Below are 21,180 nucleotides of genomic sequence, written 5' to 3'. Positions count from 1 at the left end.
TAGTGGCTCTTCAAAGTGTCATGAAGCTCTTGTTTCGACACGACGTTATATTCACGGAGTCCGGCTAATCCCGCGTCCGAGAGTGGTGTATGTGTATGCCCATCGGCCCGTAGATTGTCCAGTCAAGCTTCGACCTACCCGCTATCGTTTCTTCTGGTCGACCAATTTGTGATTCGATCGATAGCAAGTACTGTATATCCCCGAACCCAATCAAAATCTTGGGAGATGCCTGCTGAATTTTTGGCAATTACTAGGCCACGGAAATGAAAGTACTCCTTTGCCAGCTCCGGAAACATTTAGCGCGTTATGCAAGCTTTTAAGTTTCCACCATGTGTGCACCTTTCTGCGGAAAACGTTGCTTCGATCTTGGTGCCGAGATGCAAAGGTCTACTCTTTGAGAATCTTTTTTCGCGATGTCACGCGAAGTTCTAAAGTCACACTCTGAGCTCCCAGAATGCTCATAAGCGATGACCGTTCATCCAAGAATGCGATCGTGTCCACGGTGCAATTTCTATTGTACAACGTGACAGGTATCATGCGGAAGATGATGGAAGGTTTCAGGTGAACGGGAGGTATCGCTCTTTACACGAGTCGACAGTACAACGGAAGTTTAGTTTGCATCGAGTGTTTCCATGTTCGTTCAGGCACAACTGGCAAAGCTGCATCCCAACGGTCGGCTAGACGTAATCGACGACACGCTTCGTAGTTTCTTATTCTGTGGTCGATTCTGTCACAAATCCGGCACGGCTTCCGCCGGTGGACTTTGACTTCTATTCTGCGCTACGCTATGAGCGTATAGAAATCCTTCGTGCTATCGCTTCGATTTTTTCTTTTGCAAGCCTTGCTCGATGAATCGGGTACGCCAACACATCTAACTGAGCTCCTGCTAGCAGCTTCTCTGTCAGGTCTTATTTCAGCATCGAGTTCATTAAATGAGCGATGAGACCTGTAGCTTCGAGATGATCGGCTAGCTGTTGTTCTAGCGTCCCGAAGCTAATGAAGCTCGATAGACGGTGAGCTTTCAGGGGTCCTCCATTTCAAACCATTTTAGCAGCAAGTTGATAAGTTTTCCAGGGCGTCCTAACAACTTACGCAAAGTTTCGATGATCTTCAAAACTGCTTTAAGTAGCAGAGGTTTGTGTCTGACCGATTCCAATGCCTCTCCTCTTAGATATTCATGAAGCCCGCCCGCTTTGGTCGGCGTCTCATAACTGCTTATGAATATTGGCCATTCCTCCAGCTTGCCAGAGAAGGAAAGGAACTGGCGCAAGGACAAATGGGTCTTAGTACGTTGATGACGATGATTTTTCCGTTTCATCCGCCTCTTCGTCGAAATTCTCTTCCTTGTCTTCGACACTTCCTTCCGCTTCGGAACTATCTTCCTCCTCCTCGGCATTATTTTCTCTTCTGCTTTGCCGCTCTCGGTCTCCTCTTCCGAAATAGTTTTGTTTTCCCATTCCGAACTTTTCCCTCATCACATTAGGATCTATCTCCTTTTCGTACAAATCTGATATGCTCTCAATTTATCTTTTTTTTTATTTACAAGCGTTTCCTTAGAGCCTATAGCTTTAAGTCCCGCCGACTATCAGCAGCCGCTGTGATGTTTACTTGATGTGTTGTACTTTGTCATCACAAGTCGGTTGTACTTGGGCGTTGCGGACACTTCCCCTTTTCTTCTAATGCTGATTAATAAAAAAGATCTACATCGTTTGAACCAGCGGGTGGGTGCAGATCTGTTTGTGTCTAGTGTTATTTTTGCGGTTTCCGTTATCACTAGTTAATTAGACCTTCACTCAGTTGCTCTCTAAACTATGACGATGCCTATATCTTTACTTCCGTTGTCCCTGGATAAATTTCTGTCGATAGAGACCTGAGAGGATGTCCTCCGTTTTTCATCAGCCAGGAAGAACTTGGCCTTATACCCACTGCTCTATCATTAATCTTATGTGTATACATTATAGCATATTGTTTGGTGATATCCGTGGAGCAGATTATTCAATTAAACAAAGGAACTTTAGCGCGTTTTTAGGACATGCTGCCACATGAGCGTTTTGATGGAATTCTGAAAAATAAAATAGAATATAAAAAGAGAAAGCATTCTTTTAATTCCTCCATGTTGTACCGCTATTTTTGACTTGGCTTGGTGTTATTTTAACAAGCTTCGCCGGTCATCCTAGTTTGTGCAAGATGTTCTTTTAATGATTTCTAAGTTCCTTTTTGTTCGTCCCACACGTATTTTGTTAAAGTGGGGAGTTACTTTGGAGATTCTCGGTTTGTTCAGTTCTTCGAGCAAGTCTTTAGTGTCTTAATGGTTGGTCAAATATTCTTCTTTAGGTTCTAGATTTATTAAATACCAATTTCAGCTCGTGGGAAAAACTATTTACCCTATGTAAGCCAACTGCAAGTAAACTTCGCTTTCGGTACTACTCTAACAAGCGATATTCTATAAGATGGTGATGTTCCCATCATGATACTACTACGTATACTAACTAGCAGCCATTCCTCAGCAATGACTCATTGCTGCATACCGACTAATGCAATTACACGAACTACGATCAATGAAGAACCACCACCCAACATGGCATGTGATTCAGCAATGATTGATAACAGCGGTTCTCAACCTTTTTCGTACTACGGACCCCTTAGAAATCACCTGCTGCGAACCCCACGGATAAACATCGATTCTGTATGCTATCAATATGTTATTTTCAGTGTGCTAGGAAAAAAGCGACTTGAAATTTCAATATGCACTCGGAAAACATATTTTTCTTCGCGAACCACCAGCAGCCACTTCACGGCCCCCTAGGGGTTCGCGGACTCCGGGTTGAGAATCACTGATTTAGAATTAAGTAGGTACAAACAGACAGCAGAAGAAGGCGGACTATTGAATCCGGCGCTGTCCGCCGCAACCACGGCAAACATTCTAACTGTTCCCTGGCTGCTTCCGAGCAACCAACCAAACATCGACGTTTGCCGAAAGAACGGGATGTACGGCAAAAACATAACAAAACATATTTTGATTACTTACTGCCGCCGCTCGTATACGTTCGCTCTCTCTCCTTCTCACTCACTTCTACTAACAGGTGGTGGTAAACGTCATCCGCTCCACTATTCTTCTTTCTATTATTTCTTCCGTTCCTTACCAGTGCACACAATTACATTTCCAAACAATCACACTTTTATGATTTCTGCAAGCCCACAATAAAAAGAAACTCTTCCCCGTTATCACCACAATCGCTTCTATTGATAGCACAACTTTTGCGGCACTTTTAAATTATCACTCCCCTCACAAAAAAGGTAAACAATGCAGATGCTAGCGAATACAAGAACACACTTTCGGAATTTCGCGACTCTCAAAATCTCGATCCACGAAGCCACGTTCGAAGCAAAAACAAATGGAACCGCCGGCGGAGCTCTAGCTTTGCGCAAATTCCGTACCGTATCGAAGCAAAAATTATGCACTTCCCGGGCAACTATTTTAGCACTTTGTCACGGATTTTCGAAACTCGCGAACGGTATTAAAAAAAGGCGACACAAAATTTCGAGAACTGAAAAATAAGTACACCACCGCGACGGAACAAACGCGAAAACCGAACAGCGATTGATGTCTGCGGCGTACAGAAGTGCGAGTGTGTTGGAATTTGATGGTGTTTTGACAGTTTGCATGAGAGAAAAAGGGAAATTTTACTCATGCGTGTTCGATGGCCAGTAGTGCCAGTAATGCCGTAATTTTCTTTCTCCACACAATGATGAAATTTAGAATTTGCATTCCATAAAAGTGAGATTCACGCAGAAAAAACTACTGTGAATTTAAAGAAAATGTGTATTATTAACAACAATTTATTATTTTTTTCTAGGGCTTATGCAGATTTCTTGTTGAAACAACAATTATTTTCATTAGTTAGAAAACAAATTAATGTTGTTAGCATTTTTGACAGGACGAGACGTCTATAACTAAGAAAAGTTGATTCAACACATTTTTCGTGTTGAAATCAAAGCAAAATTATTTGTTTTGACTTGTTGATATAAATTAAAAAAGTGTTGAAATAGCTCTAAAGCATTTATTGGATCAAACGTGGAAAACAGTTGAATCAAAAAATATTTTGTTAATTTTATCATAACAACATTGATTTCTTTTGTTGTATTAAACGCATATAAGATTTAAATGAATGGACGCCGGATGTTGAATCAAAAAACAATTATGTTAGTTGAAATCGTATTTTTTATTGTTTTAAGTGTAATAAATATTTGAAACAATCCCAACAAACAACAAAAGCTGAACAAGCCTTTCATCCGAGAGAATAAGCTGAACAAGAGCTGTTTAAGCAATTATCCAGCTAAATTGTTTGTTGGGATGCGTTGTGAATATTGGAGCATTGTTTATATTAATCTCGTGTGTTTTTAAATAGAGCTCAAAAGTTAGCTACTATGAGGAAAAAAAATCGGACAAACCTATACTCAGCGATAATAGATCGCATCAGTAGAAGAGAAGATTTTTGTCTTTCAATTAGTAACATCCATACTTAGCGATTAACAGATTGTCCGGAACTTCCGTTGAAAGTAAATGTTGGCCCAATTCAAAAAAAAAACGCATAAAATGTATTATTTTAGCGAGAATGAAATTTGATTTATTGCTGGGCATACGAATAACTTACTTACACTTACTTGGCACACATTATGTAACAATAAAGACAATGAATTATAATTTTTGCGTTGTGTCTCTGACCTGCTTGTTTGTGATCTGAGCTGCTGTCGATTATCGTTTAAAATCATTGCGTGATCGCTCTCTACATTGTACTTAGTGTTATCTTTTCTTGACTCCAGTTGAAGTGCACTCTTTCCGGATCAAATATTTGCACCATCGGTAGTATTTGATGATAAAAAGTCGATTTTCTGCGTTGTAAAACGAACGATCGATATTTGCTGCCATTTGACACTACTACATCTATACGGTGATACAATTAGACGCTACAGAACGTAAGTCGCCACCCGCCTAGTATTGGACAAGTTGTGCTAGCTGAAGATGTTTTGTTGTAAATGTGCTCTGCCTATTGCGGCCGGTGACGAGATGATTGCCTGCGATGGATTCTGCTCGGATCAATATCATACCAAATGTGCTACACTAACAATAGCAGAGGTAAGAAGCTGCAATAAGCACAAAAATATCTGGTGGATGTGTAGCCCCTGTCTAACGATCCTGGTCGATGTTCGCAAGATTCAAACTTTTCGAGATAAACGTGAAACGATCGCCGATGGCGCTTCGCTTACCCCTGCTAGTGCTGCTACTGTGTCTGTTAATGTAGACACTCAAACAGAAAAACCCAGTGCTGATTTTATCGAAGAAGTGTCAAATATGAAATATGCAATAACTGCTATTCAAGAATCGATTGCCGAAATTACCCGTTCGCGCGATGATAGATTTTTATTCGCTGAAGAAATTTCACCACTGGCCCAATCAATACCGCAGATGTCGTCTACTCGACTAATGCTTCGGAATCGAGCAATCTTTGCTGGTTATTCTTCACTCGCGTAAAAAATACAGCAAATGAAAGAGATATTTCAATCTTGGTTGCCGAATCGCTTGGGACAAATAATGCAATCGTGAAAAAGCTAGTACCTGAATGGAAGGATCAGTCATCGATGCCATACATTTCATTCAAGATAGGAATCGACGCGAGATTGAAAAACGCTGCATTTATCTCCATCGACGTGACCAAAAGGAATCTGTTTCCGAGAATTTTACGAGAAATTCGAAATATGGGAGCCGCCGCAACGCTGAATTTTGTTATAAATTTTATTATGAAATATTGCTTAATGTTGTGTAGTGTTGTTTCTTTATTTGTTTTATTATTATTTGTAATCAAGTAGAGTTAGACTAGTTTAAGAAACAGTCTGTATGGCACAAACAGTCAAAGACGAAGAAATAAATAAATAAAAAAAATAACTTATCCAGCCGAATAGTACCGTTGATTGAACGGATGATTTGCCCGGTACAGGTTCCAGTAGTTTGGTTTTCTTTTCCAGTAGATATGTGCCATAACGTGGTGTTTCAGAGTCTCAGCTTTTCCAGACGAAAGATCGCAGTAGATGCACGAATACGCTTTAATATCCTGATGGACGATCTTGACGTCGTCGAAGTTTGATTCAATAAACAGCATGCTTTAATTTAAATTACTGATTTGTTTGATCCAAACAATAATTTTGTCGAGTTTAGAAAATTACAAATAACAAAACTTGTAAAGTTGTTTCAAATGATATTTTAGTTGATCCAACCTAAAAAATCAGTTTAGTTCAATAAATTCCTTAGTTCAAAATAAAGAAATTTCTCGACTAAAAATAAATAAACTAATTTTAGAATCAAACATTGACAATTATTTTGCGTGTTGCAATTACCGTACAAGACCCATCTACCGATCAATTAACAGCGATTTCTACTCCCAACGCTCTTTAAAAAACAATGTTGAAAGGCATTTCAATTCGATCTTTGTTTTCAACTAGAATATTTAATCAACTATCAAGAAAAAATACGCAAATTTGTAAATGAATTGGCAGACAGTGCAAAATAGCTGAAAAGCCCAACAATTCTAGAGTGCCATTCACCGATCACTACAAGTAATAGACATCCATTTGCCGAAAATTCTAGGTTTATAATTTTTTATTGCCAACAAATTAGGTCCAAACATGTGTTGCAGACTTTGTTCATTCGATTTCGGTAGAATTCACTTAGAAATATTGTCCTTACACAGTTTTATTAACAGTTGACTTTGAGTTAAGAGAAAATGGCGGTAAAATGGCAAAGGGATTTAATACAGCATTCAAATATAATTATTTGGAATAATACGAAAAGATGAATAATGAAGGTGTATATTATATTGATGTTCTACGTATTATTTCCATATTTCACTTTATTTATAATTACTAAATTCCGTGCAATATTCGAGTCAAAACAATTTCGCCGTCAAATTGATCGGTAAATGGAGGCCTATCGGTGGATGGGCTCTGCACGGTATATTAAAAATATATGCAATATATTTAAAAAATGCGCTTTTGTGTGAATTCGTCTTGGTGTATGTATGTGTGATAATGCTTGCACCATTTTTCAAATTGAAAGAAATTTTTAAAAAATTCTCTGTTTTTTCAAAAGGGATATGATTCTCAAATTTCTAAAGCTATCCAAAATAGAAATGTACATTGACCAAACCATCATTTTCACTGTGACCGTAGAGTATCTTTAATATTTTTACACTAAACTCCAATATAAAATTGACTTTTACAGTATAAAATACGAATGATTATGTACCTTAACAATGTAAAAAATCGATTTTTTCCACACATTTTTCTTGTAAAAAAAAATTTAATGTGAAATTGTAATTTTTTCGCTAGACAGTAAAATTAATTGTAACGTGAAGTTTTATTGTATTGCGAATCTTTTCTTTAATCCACATTGCGACTTTTCAGCCATGCGCCACCGGGCCGTGCGTTGAATTACGCGCCCATCTAGTTTCCATCAGTGCGAGTGAGAAAACATTTTGACGTTTGTTTTTGTTTCAATCGCACTCGTATGTATTCCATATAGCAACAACTCGACGAAATGCTATGTTATCTCGCGATAGACAATTGATTTGCTGCGAGAATTCTACGTCGAATAATGTTGAAACCAGAAATATCCATAATATTGCTTTATGAGTGTTTATAAGGTAAATGCTATTGTAAATTTCATTCTGGGTTGTTAACCATCGATCGTTTCCAAAACACACGACAGGTTCGAACAATGTAGTCCGGGCTCATATCTCTCGAGGTACGTGTCAATGTTTTTCTGAGCCTTGCTGAGGCTCGAGATTGTCGGATTAGAACAACCCCCCCGCACTTCTGGTTACTTGGGCAATCGATTAATCGGGCGATCGTTGCCCCGACTTTTGTAAGAATTTAAATGGGTTTCGTCGGTCGGACAACTGATTAAATATGTCCGACGAAATCTATTGAAATCGATCTATTTCAACTAATTATATCGATCGATCAATTGGTATTTAAAACTGGAACCAGATTTACACAGATTATATCTGAAAATTAATTGAAACCCAACTGAACATTAATTGAAACCCAACGGTTCACAATTTTCGTCATATTTTGGTTTTTATCATCGGTGCCCCGAAGCACTGTCCGATTGTCGCGACAGTGCTATTCCACGATTCGAGAAAATACATTTCGCGTAGATTACTCGCAATTTCAGATGCATCCCTTCCACGATATGATTCTGAAACTCGTCAGGAAGGAACTCGGTTTCACTCGAGATCCAACCAAGCAGGAGGCTGGGATGTACCTTTGTGAAGGTCAACAACCTCTTCCTAGCAGAGAAGATCGTAGAAGAATACGACACGAGTTGGTCCTCGGAGGGAAAGTATATAAGTTACGGATAACGATGAATGAGGTGCAAATTTTAAACCTTCCCGAAGACATCACTAACGAACAAGCACAGAGAAGAGATATCCACGATCGAACAAAAATATTTAAAAAACGTGTGTAAACATTTGAATTAATATACGATGAACACTAGCGCCGCCAAACCAACTTATCCCAACTATCCGTCAAATCCATTCCGGAACCGCTTCGAAATCTTGTTTGGAATCTTGCTCAAAGAAAACGACCGATTTGAGCTGGAATTCATACTGGAAGTCCGAACCGGTTCCGGACTAGTTTGACCGGGTAGAGGAATAATCACTGTCAATTCAGTCGAACTCAGCCACAAAAAAACATGACGACAGTAGCGCTCCTGGATTGGATATCCCAACTACCTCCGAAACCGTTAGAGATTTTTACACAAATTGAATGTTGAAGATGGACGTCTGTTCTCTGTGGAACAAGTTTATATCTTCCTCACCAAATAGGGTGACGTGCTCAACGTTAGAGACCTCCTGCGGGATAATCGTTACAGCGCTTTCGAAGGCGTGCAGACCGGTGTTCGTGTTGCTCGCATGGTGGTGAAGAGGAACATCCCCTGTGTGCAAAATAATAAACTGCTTGTGCAGAAACTCTCAGCAGTCGAATCGTATATAAACGTGATGAAAGGGTCCGCACAGCAGAAAAAAAAACAGTAAAACCGAACAAGCCCACGTCTAAATCGGCCGAACTACCACAACCTTCGGGGTCAAAGCTCTCGACACAAGATTCGATGGCAATAAAATTATCATTTTGCTCCATAATTTTACAAAAATTCTAGAATTTCATAATAATTTATAATTTATTGGAAGTGTCACGCCCTCGGGTTCTACGCAATCCTAGGAAACTGCTCGCTTCTTTACAAAACCATAGTGATCATCGATGCACATCCGACCGGCCTGGGAGCAGTGTTAGTCCAAGAAAGGAGTGAACAAAAGCGAGTCAACAAGTGACGTAGAGCGATTGCAGATGTATTATGTTTTTCGTCGAAGATTAGTATGCGACGGAATCGATTCAAATAGCGAATGAATTGAAACACAAACATTAACAAACAAACATTAAGTAAAATATATGCCCTGTTGGTTTGGAATAAGATGATTATCAAGTGACAGTTCATGGATTTATTCACCCCTTCACCAAAGATAAACTCAAGATAGAATAGTCAGGGATTTTTCATGTACCATTCAAGTTCAACGACTGGTGAAATAAATATAATTTATATACGAATTAAGATTGTTTTCGTACAGCTTTTTCGAAATAATCATAGGTATAATGAACCAACTTCCTGTACTGTTCCTATACTCTCTCGTTCTCTTTTTTCTTCTTCTGGTAGCAAACCGGAGTAAAAATGAGCAAGTATTTTTTGCTCCTGTTAACTCCGGAGTGACTTCCGTGTACTGGAACAAACCCAAAGAAACCTGCAATTCAGTCAATAAGGCGCTGAAAAAATGTGCACACGTTTATACAATGCGAACATTCGTCACAAACACTTTGGTATCTATAACATTTTGCCGACAAATTCAAGTGTTTATTACCCAGGTAACCAATAAGCATGCTGAATGCGTCTTAACGGCTACTTGATAAGCACTTAAGTCGTTTTAAATGCTATTTAAAAGTCGCTTTTGGCAAAATATACGGCTACATTACTGCTGTGCTATGAAAATGCTTTTTTACTACTGTTGTGCATTCAGAATGCTGCTTACTGGCAATAAGTTTTTAAACAGTTTTTCAAATGCTGATTAACAACAGTTATGCATAACGAATGCCAGCATACTGCAAGAAGCATCCGGAATGCAAATTTTACGCTACTTTACTGCATACACTAATGCTTGTTGGTTACCTGGGTAGCACAGCAAAAGCTTATTATACTGAGCTCACCGGCTCACGGATACTGAACCACTACTTTTCAATATTTCGAATGGAACCAAGTAATATTGACTCTGTCTTTTCCTTTACTACCTGCTGGGCGAAAATTGGAAAGCATTTCCCAAATAATTCCGACGGCGACCAAGCGACTGATGTAAGAGATGCCGAAGAAAGCATTGATTTTACATTAGTAACGCACTTACAAAAATTTTGTCTAGTAAAACAATTACTAGTGGCTACAATGATGCATGTTTCACAAACATAAAGCCGTTATGTTGTCAAAATTAGGACCAGCATGGTTTTGTAAAAAAGCGCTCGACAACTACAAATCTGATGAGCTACGTGTCGTCGCTGATTGATAAATTGAAAAAACGACAACAGATCGATGCGGTGTACATCTACTTCTCGAAAGCTTTCGACCGTGTTCCTCATCAGCTTGCTGTGGAAAAGCAAAGGCAGACTTTACTGCTGGACTGGCTGACTAATTGGATCTCCTCGTACCTTGCGAACCGTAGCGCCTCGGTGCGACTTGGAACTACACTCTCGGATCCTTTCCACATTTCATCGGGCGTTCCTCAAGGGAGTCATCTCGGACCTCTTTTATTTGTGCTCTTCGTGAACGATCTCTGCAGTGAATTATCGTCTTCCAAAGTAATGTATGCTGACGATCTGAAAATTTACCGTGTGATAACAACTATGGTAGACTGTTGTGCATTGCAAATGGACGTCGATAGGATCATTGACTGGAGCGACAGAAACGGAATGAGTGTGAATATTCAAAAATGCAGCACAATCACTTTTACACGAGTACATACTCCAATTAAGTTGTGTTCTGATCCTGTAGAACGAGTCGTATCCATCAAGAACCTTGATGTCATTCTCGACTGTAAGCTACGCTTTACCGCACATTACTCTTCCGTTATAGCTAAAGCCTACGCTGTACTTGGACCTAGGGGCAGATCACTTGTGATGCATTTTGAAAAATCAGCGAAATTAAATGCATTTCTTTCCATCAAAATAGAAATTCTAAATGTATTTTGCGTTGCATGTAAGACGTCAAAACCCAACGAAAAACTAGCCCTATATTCAACACAACGTCGAACAAAGTGGATCAGCGTAGGACGATTGTTAAACAAACTTTTGTGCGAGGGAGTGCAAAGTTGATGAAAAATGGAAATTAAATGCATTTTTTTCTAATTTGATGCAAATTTGTTATACATTCCTAGAGTGATCTGCCCCTAGACTTGGACTCATCAAACGCAACACTCATGATTCCAATGATGTGTATTGTCTAAAAACACTATACATTACACTGGTACGCAGTATTCTAGAATATGGCGTTACTATTTGGGCTCCGTATCACACCATACACATTAATCGTATCGAAAGGATACAGAACTTTGTCAGGTTTGCACTTCGTCGGTTACCCTGGCAAAATCGTTTCCTGCTTCTTCCATATGAAGATCGCTGTATCCTCATCAATCTCCCTATTCTGCAAAACAGACGGATCTTTCGGCAACGACTTTTCATTTTCGATCTTCTGACAGACAACGTAGACTCTCCTGCGCTTCTAGCAAAACTTGACCTCAACGTTCCGGGAAAATCTTTCCGGAAAATTGGTTTTTTCCGACGCTCAACACATCGCACGCAGTACGGCCAGAGTAATCCTTTGGATGTTTGCTGTCGACGCTTCAACAGTGTCTATCATTTGTTTGATTTTCATATTAGTAAAGAATCGTTTAAATTAAAAATAGGTTTAAGTTGGTGTTTAGTCTAAGTCTGTGCGATGTTTTTTAATCGAAGACAATACAATACAAAATGAAGATGGTTAATATAGAAAGATGGGAAAATGAACGAGTTAAGAGTTTCTTGATCGGAACGGACTGAGCGTAGTTTGTTAATCGATTGCCTTGTATACGGCTCAGCTGGGTTCAAAGCCTAACCTCGCACATAGGGTTGGCATTTTCAACACTTATTTGCATTCGTTTGCTATTTGTGTTCCAAAAAATAAATAGATGAGGGTGCTGCTTACACTATGTTGGATGCGATAGCGTTTTTAGGGTTTTTAGAGCATGCATCTCGAAATGGCGCTTGGTTCTCTTTGGCTTCCCTAATAACAAAAATTATACGCGAACTTTAACCCATATAGTCCAACGATTCCTCACATTGTTTGGATGATAGCCTGAACAGGTCGTTAGGCTCTTGGATCATAAGATGTTCATTAGGGTTAACACAGGCCATAATATGGCATGCATATTAAGCAGAAAAGTTAAATTTTTTTATTAGGGTAATACAGATTTTCAGCAAAATCATCTGGCAGCTCTGTTGCTAACATCTAAAATTTCCTTTCCCTTCATCAAGTTAAACGGTATACCGTTCCGTGTTTTTCGCTAAGAGCTTTTCATTGCATGTTTTACAAGTATTCTTGCTAATTTTGTGTATTGTTCTTTTTATCCCAACTAGCAAACGAATATATGAATTCGTCAGTCAGTGTACATTGGTGGTAAGTTAAAATTAAAGTATTAAATACTTTGTTAAAATTTAATAATAATTCGCATACCATGGCTAAATGTTTACATAACTAGAAATTTCCCAAAACAAATATGTCACACTACTGTTCAAAAGATTATGTATACATCGTTCTCAATATTTCCAGACCAGACGCAAGACAATCCTAAACCGGTCCTGCAATGACGTCTATGACCTTTGGCCAGAAGAAATTCATTCCAACCGCACCGGAAAAGGGAAGCTTTCCGCTGGATCACGAGGGGCAGTGCAAAAAGTTGATGCTCTACTACATGCGCTGTCTGCGTGTCAACAACGACGATAACTCCGCCTGCCGCCAGGAATCGCGAGCTTATTTACAGTGCCGCATGGATAACAATCTGATGGCCAAGGAAGATTTTTCAAAGCTAGGTTTCAGTGATAGTGACAGTGCAAGTGAAAAGGAACGGCAGAAATAGTGCATTCGAACGAACAATGAGCAGCAGAAAAAACATTCTTATCGGCTGCACCGGTAGCGTGGCTACCATTAAGTTACCGATTCTGGTTCAGAAAATTCGCGATCTCGATTGCGAAACTGAAATCAAAATTATTGTTACGAAACACGCTGAGCATTTTTTCTCCCCCGAGGACATCCCCACCCAGGTCGAAATCCACCGAGACGAAGACGAATGGGCCAGCTGGCGGGTACGAGGTGATCCCGTTCTGCACATCGACCTGGGGAAATGGGCCGATGTGATGATAATTGCCCCAATGGATGCTAACAGTCTGGCGAAGATTGCGCAAGGTTTGTGCGATAATCTACTGCTGTGCACGGCGAGGGCCTGGGACTTTAGCAAGCCGTTGTTCTTCTGTCCTGCCATGAACACACGCATGTGGGATCATCCGATTACGGGCAGTCAAATTGAAACGTTGAAATCGTGGGGGATGCGAGAGATTCCCTGCGTGGCAAAGACGCTCATGTGCGGCGATACGGGACTGGGAGCGATGGCTGAGGTGGACACAATTGTGGAACGGTTGGCGGGGTGTTTAAGGGAGATGGAGTTGAGAAATTGAGTGGATTTTTTTGCAATAAAATGTTTCGTACAGCTTGAATGTTCTATTTAATATATTACATCGTTTTCATATATTTGCCCTCTTTGCTGATATGTACCTGCAATCAATTTGCGAGAAATATAGTATTTGCGTTTCGACTTCGTCTCATCAGTAGCCGACACTAACTTAGTACAACGATTAAGCCAGCACCAGATAGACGCTAGCTCCAAAAGAGACACTATTTGTGTTCCTGAGCAAACCCCTAATCAAGCGTGATGTCCCTCAAGACAAGTTCATTTTTAAGGTAAGTCGAACCACAGCAGACGAACAGACATAGCACTCGAAAATAATGATTCGCCCACTTTAACGGTCATTTTGAATATATTTGTAGTTGGGACTGTGGCCGCTTTTGAAATTATGGCGCCGCTGATATATGAACAAGCATATGGGGGATGGGCCACTAGTGAAAAATTGTTCCCAAGCCTGAGGGGTAACCTGCCAGCAAAAGGTGTTTAGTACCGTGAATAAAAGATAGAGCTAGTGTTCTGGGAAAATTGCCGGATCGATATTTTTAAAGGGAATTCCCTCGATTCCCTCAAAGTGTTGAATCTATTATACGCAGCGAAATTTCAAACGCTTAAGCCAACAAATTTATTTTTGATTTAAATCCCCACTATTTCATTCATTCAAAACTCATTGTCTGTTGAGTATACACTGTTTAATTATTGAAGTAACAATATTATATTTACTTCAACCAAATTTCATTTTATGCTGTCGCAGAAAAATGTATTGTAGATATAACAATATACTGGCTCAAATATAAGACATAATAATTATTATTATCTCAGAACTAATAATATTCAAGAATTGATTCAATCCATAATATTGTTATTTATGCAATAAATTCTGTTTTTGACGTTTCTAGATTTGAATAACATTATCAGGTGAATCAACAATATGATTATTGAAACACTCGACACTATCTTATTGATCGAATAACGTGAGTACGATTAGTTCAACAATATACTGTTTTTGAAACAACAAATAATATATTAGGGTAACAGAGGTATTTTGGCCACCTCACATATTTTGGGCCACCCAACCTCTTTTTTATGTTTATTAAACGAATTTACATAAAATTTTGAAAATCTAGAAGTAGTTTTATTGAAAAACTCTTATTGCAGTTATTGTATATCAAGATTATTGTTGCAGATACATATAATCATTATAAATCACAAAATTGTGGTATACAGAAATTAAGAAAAAAAAAAACTGAAAGAAGTAGCAATATTGCGAACTACTTTCAAAACATACGTCATCTTTTGTTGAACAAATTATGTTACTGTAATCATAACTAATTGACGAAAGTAAAATAGCGTAAATTAGACGAACAATTACATCGCAGATCATACAATAAGCTATGACCACAATATAAGGTACGATGAAGAGAAAAATCATATTTCTGCCATAGCTTCTATAATTAACCCTCTCATCCGTTTCTTGGCGTAATTGCTATTCAATGAAGAGTGTAGGCGGCAAAGCTTGACGCATCCTATATTTTGTTCCTTCTTGTTTATTTGACACAGCCAATGTGTTGGCTGACTAACTGAGCCGTGGGACTTTCATGATTTTTACACAATGTAAAAATTAAAATTAACTTTTAAAATGCCTGCTTATCGGGTCTCTTATAGCAGCTTGCTGCTTCGTGTTGAGATACTCTTCCTTGGCGGTGAAACATTAGCTGTGACCTGGGACGGGACGTGCAAAGTGAAAAAAGTAACTGTCACCGCGAACCGGCAATGGCCTGTCATTGCGAACCGGACCTTTCTTGACGATTTTCATTTTCTTGGAATGGACAATGCCTGGGTAGTATCGTAATATCCTGGCTGTATACAAGGTGTATTTAAAAAACATATTTTACATGTTGCTTAGATGCATGTAGATGCACACAAACAAGTATACAAAATGCACCGAAGGCACGTGCAATGTAATTCTACTCAACAATTTTGGTTAATGTTGTTTTACACAGTACAGACAAATGATAACATAATTCATGTCATGTTCGAGCTCTTTTATTTTCGGCACAAATCAATACCTCATCGGCAGAAATCTATACCGCATCGGTACAACACTATCAGCGGCATTTGCTTGAAATTATTTTGCAAACGGATTTTTCCCTGCAAAATAACATCAATATCGGGAGTAAAAAAGAAGACCATCTTCGCATGTCCCGTCCCAGGCTGTGACCTTGGGGGTCATTCGGGCCGTCTTGTCTCGCGTTTTTGCTCACGGTTGGATGTTTGTTTCTTATACGAGTCGCTGTTGTAAATCCATTTCCATCGGCATTTGATTCTTTATTGATGATGTTGATTGTTGGTTTGGAGGCATTTGGTGTAATCAACGTCGTTGGTGTAATCGTTGTTACTTAGCTGTTGGTAACGACGGTTGGTTTAGTGGTACTGGGTCTGATTGTTGTTGATCTGCTGTTTGTTACTGCCTGCGGCATTATTTAGCTCAGATTTCCCTTTGAATAAATACTGTTGTTGTTGTTATTCGAAAAACTATGTATAAAAACTTGTGTAAATAATTGAATAAAATGAACACTTTCGCTGCCATACCAGTTTATTCCAAACTAGCAGTATAAGCTGTCAATTCAGTCAAACGGCAGTACCATTGAATAATCCATTTGATTTTACACAATTCAATAGCTCGAGGTGGATATTTATGGATGAAAATGACGTAAGATTTAGAAATCGACTAAATTTGTGCAAATCGGTTACCCGAATAGAAATGTACAGTAACAAAACCATGATTTTCACTGTGACAGTACAGTAATTTTACAATAATTTACAGTAAGTTTTAGTGTTATGCTACAATACAAAAACAATAAACTTTAACGTTTTTACAGTAAATTTCAATGTAAAATAGACTTTTACAGTGAAAAAGGGGGGTGGTTATGTATCTTAACATTAAAAAAATCAATTTTTCTCCATACATTTTTTTCTCGAAAACAGTAAAATTTAATGTGAATGCACTGTATCAGTTTTTTGCTGAACAGTGACATTTATTGTTACATGAAATTTTATTGTAAATCTACTGTGAAAACTTGACATCGAACAATGTTGAAACAGTAATAACTATAATATTTATTGTTTTATGATTGTTTGTAGGGTAAATGCTATTGTAAAATTCTATCCGGGTAGCCTCTTACGAGAAAAATAAGCATTCATATTAGACACAAGCATTTCTATTCAGATCACGTCATCTTGCAATGGTCCATAGGAACTAAAGATACTGAATCGCTAGTATAATGACTCGTCATTTCAATTGTTTGTTTACCATTTACATGTCAGTGTCATTCGACATCGACAACGAGACACGCCAATGGCCCAATGGTATATTACTCGATTGGAATGACTTGACAGATACATGGTAAAGTCTTTATTTAGATATTCAGTCTTATTAATAGGAATAACATGGATGAATCAAAAGAGAAAGCTAAAAGTAAAATAGAATTTGACAATTCTCTATTCTTATGAGGGTAGTTTATTCCAACAATATCAAATTACTGCGAGTATACATGAAGTGGGCGATAATATGTTTTCCAAATTGTTACCATGGCCAAAATATATTTCGGCCACTGGCCAAAGTAAAATTTGGGTGGCGGAAATAGGAAAAAAAGTTTTTCATAAAAAATACCGTTTTTGCTGATTTTATAGTAAATGATACGTCTTTAAGAGATCTGTATGGATAGTCAGATGTAATTCGATGTTGTACACGAGTATATTTACCAACCTTTGCAGTCGTTATATGTCTTAATCGCAAATTTTTAAACTATATCCTAAAGTGGGCCAAAATACCTCTTTTACCCTACTCAACCTTCTTCCATAAAAGGTCTTTGTTTTAATAAAAATTAAGAGAGAATATTAAATTTCGCATCATCAAAATCGATTGAAAAATTGCAGAGTTATTATTTTTTTTCCAAATTAGAAACTTGCTCGCATGAACTCTTAAGAGGGTAGTGAGGCGTTGTCACAAACACATTCCATAATTATATTTTCACCGATTGTAACTTCAAAGTTCACACACACCCAGTCACCGTGACAAGCAGAAAGTTAGCAAAAGTTGAGCAAAACGAAATTGATGCTGGCAGAGTATCTGCGAGCATTTTGCGCGATTTGTGCGAGAATTCTGGCAAAGAATTAGCTCAAATGCAACAACCGTTTCTGACAGAACCCACTGAGACGTCCAAAAAATTGTTTCAAAATCGTTCAACACGGGTCCAACGATGGACGTTCGTTGAACAGTTATTTGGACGTTGTCCAAATTGGTCCAACGAACGTCCTTCATTGGACGATTTTGAAACCAACCGTTCTTAGAGGGAAGCGATTAAACTAACCGATGCTGCGCGCTTTTAGCCAGGGTTGCCACTATTTTTCAACGAAAATCTGGCAGTCCAACTAAAATTGTCTGACAAAATCTGGCACTTGACGGCGACCTCAAAGTCATCAAAAATTGGCATACATTTTAGTTTTCATGTAATATGTATCAATCTAATTTTGTAAAACTTGGGACATTGTTATCCAAATTTTCAAAATGTCTATGTAGCAGCTTCTAAAACTTAAAAATCTGACAGAACGATAGATTTGTCTTTTTGTCTGGGAGCTACTAAAACCTCTGGCTGTGCCTGATAAATCTGGCATCCCTGCTTTTAGCCAGAATCCAACCAGAAATTTACGGCCAAGATTTCTGTACTTTACGTGCCACATCTTTGTCAGATTTTTTTTCTCGATTCATGCTAAATTCTACCAGATAGGAATTGCCAAGATCTTTGCACTGGTTTATTTCCGAATTATGCAAGGGTTTTGCTCGGTTTCTGTTAAAATTTGCCAGAATTAAAACGCGAGCGAAACCAAGTTCGCCCTAGTTCAATTAACCCGACAGCAGCGATGCCACATGTTTTTGTGAAATGTCTGTAGAAGAATAATTAAAATGTCTGTAAAAGTCTGTAGAGGGTTGTGTAAATCCTATTTACACTAGGTTATTACTTTAAAAGTGGCTTGAAATTAGTAAACTATGGTGAAGGAATCACTCGCATTCGAATCAAATTATTCTAGTATAATTTTGTTAAACACTGTTACTTTTTTAAAAGTCTGTAGATGTCTGATTACATCTGTAGGAGACTATCAAAAGTCTGTAAAATACAGATATGTCTGTAAATCTGGCATCCCTGCCCGACAAGATGCGCACAGAAATTTGACAGGGCTGCCAAACCAAGACTGACAGAAATTTAGCAGAACGGCCTCTGCCAGAAAATTTAGTGACTGGGCATGATTTTGAATGTATACGTAATCGATAATCGATCGTAATCGATGAAAAAATCGATTTTTTGAAAATTTTATTTTTTCCTTTTTTATTTCGACACATTCCCTACCCAGTAATCTCTAGCTAATTGAATGTCGTTAAAATGTAAAAAATGAAAAAAAATATGAGTCCGTCCCCTTAGAAGTTCAAGCGGACACGTTACTAATTTGGAAAAAATATAGCTCTGCCAATTTTTAACCTATTTTGAAGAAAAATAGGTCGTTGGTTACATGTTCTCTCTAAATTTTTATTGAAGAAGATGCTTCTCAATAAAAATATTTAGCAATTTTCATATTTTTTCGATGAAAAACCCATTTTGACAATTTCAGTGCTCGATTAAATAAAAACAAATCATCTGCAAGAACAAAATCTAAACAACAACATAAATTTTGTTGCCAGAATTATATCAGTGTTGCCAGTTACATCAAATTGGTCGGAATGAGAGCCAAATTGGAGTTGAGGTTGGATAAATTTGTTGTAATTTTAGTAATACTCGATTTCATAGGACATTGCTCAAATTTCCTAAAATTACCGAAAAAATCCGAATTCATGCAAAATCTAACGGAATACAACAATTATTCTGTAGAGATGTTCGATTCGTAAAATCTAAATATCAGGCAATCACACAAACCTATTCAACTTTTCACTGACCCCTTTCGAAATCGATGTCGTGAAAAGCCTCATCTTCATAATCATATCAGCGAACGCACTCACCTCCGATTAGACCACAATTTGACAACCGCTTTCTACCAGTTTATACCAGTTGTCCCCAAAGCTGTCATCATCGAACCACTTCTGACAGATTGACGTGGTTCGCGGATCGACGACGGACGATTCAGATTTTTTTTCTCTTGTGAGAGGACATCAGCGCTTTTACCAGCCAAACGGCACCAATAATCATCCATTGAGGCATTGCATCAGGAAGACTGCTTCCTGCGAAGCGGATTAATCGAGCTGTTTTGTTTTCGTGGATCGGAAAAGTATCGACTATTTGCGGCTCAATTATTCATCAATCTATCGTTACGCGAAGGGTGAGTGTGTCGAAGAAGGAAGGAACCTGCGGGAAAGGAAGTAAGAACCAGCGGCAGTAGCGGAAAGATGGTGCAATAAAATCAACCAAGGCAGATTATCTAGGAAGACGAGCTGAAAGTGTAATTTTCAGTGTTCTTCGCGAGTGCATGGTTTTGAAATTTATTTTCGAAATAAGTTCTGGTACGCTTTGCTTTGATTCTGGAGGAGAGGAACTTAAGAAGTGAGTATCGTATGTTGATGGATATGAGAAAGGAATTGATAAGCGATTGCTAATTGGATTAGGCCTTGGTTGGTGTCAGGCATCCTGGAAGCAGCATGATGAACGAGGAGGTCACTCCGAGTAGGAATGTGGTGGCACAATTTTTCAAACGGATCTCGCAGGTTTGTGATTGACTGGGCTTCTTTCAAGCATTGACGGTGGAGTTAAATTATTTGGTCTTATTTTCGGAAAAAGCTTTACCAACTTCAATTGGACCGATGGACACCGCACACCAAACTTCGATGGGCGGCCGTAATCGTGCTAGTATTACTCTTCCTTCTACGAGTATTCACGAATCAGGGCTGGTACATTGTGACCTACGCCCTAGGAATCTATCACCTTAATCTGTTTATAGCGTTCCTTACCCCTAAAATCGATCCGGCTCTGGATCTGGACGGTACAGTTGCAGAAGGGAACCTACCAAAACAATCGTATGTTACTGATTTTCTTTCCTTGCAGATGATCAAGGCCCCGAGTTGCCCACCAAGTCCAACGAGGAATTCCGACCGTTTATCAGGCGGTTACCGGAGTTTAAATTTTGGTACGCCGTCAGCAAAAGCACCGTGATCGGGATCATTTGCACCTTCTTCGAGGTGTTCAACGTGCCCGTGTTCTGGCCTATTCTGGTCATGTACTTTATCACGCTGTTCTGCATCACCATGAAGCGACAGATTAGGGTAAGTGCG

General features: G+C 38.7%; 3 protein-coding genes across 5 annotated transcripts in view; all 3 read left to right on the top strand.

Moving 5' to 3' along the window:
* The window catches only part of LOC131689679 (protein RER1), a 291,551-nt gene that overhangs the window by 268,771 nt on the left and 1,600 nt on the right, over positions 1–21,180 (top strand). Inside the window, exons 1-4 of one of the 2 annotated variants that reach the window (XM_058974930.1) lie at positions 19,988–20,455; positions 20,518–20,616; positions 20,690–20,891; positions 20,954–21,171. In XM_058974930.1, coding sequence (XP_058830913.1) covers positions 20,551–20,616; positions 20,690–20,891; positions 20,954–21,171 — 486 coding nt within the window. In that variant the 5' untranslated portion in view covers positions 19,988–20,455; positions 20,518–20,550. Of the gene's footprint in view, positions 1–19,987; positions 20,456–20,517; positions 20,617–20,689; positions 20,892–20,953; positions 21,172–21,180 lie in introns of those variants that run through there. The other variant, XM_058974931.1, reaches the window with a different exon arrangement.
* LOC131689680 (cytochrome c oxidase assembly protein COX19) lies at positions 12,652–13,265 on the top strand. 2 transcript variants are annotated; one of them, XM_058974933.1, is made up of 3 exons: positions 12,652–12,670; positions 12,766–12,805; positions 12,959–13,265. In XM_058974933.1, exon 3 carries the CDS (start codon positions 12,993–12,995, stop codon positions 13,263–13,265), a length of 273 nt encoding a protein of 90 aa, XP_058830916.1. In that variant the 5' UTR covers positions 12,652–12,670; positions 12,766–12,805; positions 12,959–12,992. The 2 variants fall into 2 exon arrangements, with proteins under 2 accessions (XP_058830916.1, XP_058830915.1); XM_058974932.1 differs by having other exon boundaries at positions 12,666–12,805.
* LOC131689678 (phosphopantothenoylcysteine decarboxylase) lies at positions 13,282–13,899 on the top strand. Its single transcript, XM_058974929.1, has one exon. The coding sequence runs from the start codon at positions 13,282–13,284 to the stop codon at positions 13,858–13,860; it is 579 nt and encodes a 192-aa protein (XP_058830912.1). The 3' UTR covers positions 13,861–13,899.

This window comes from Topomyia yanbarensis, chromosome 3 (assembly GCF_030247195.1).
Source record: "Topomyia yanbarensis strain Yona2022 chromosome 3, ASM3024719v1, whole genome shotgun sequence".
NCBI lineage: Eukaryota > Metazoa > Arthropoda > Insecta > Diptera > Culicidae > Topomyia > Topomyia yanbarensis.
Note: the sequence above shows the minus strand (reverse complement) of the source record. Positions and strands in the feature narration are given on the sequence as shown.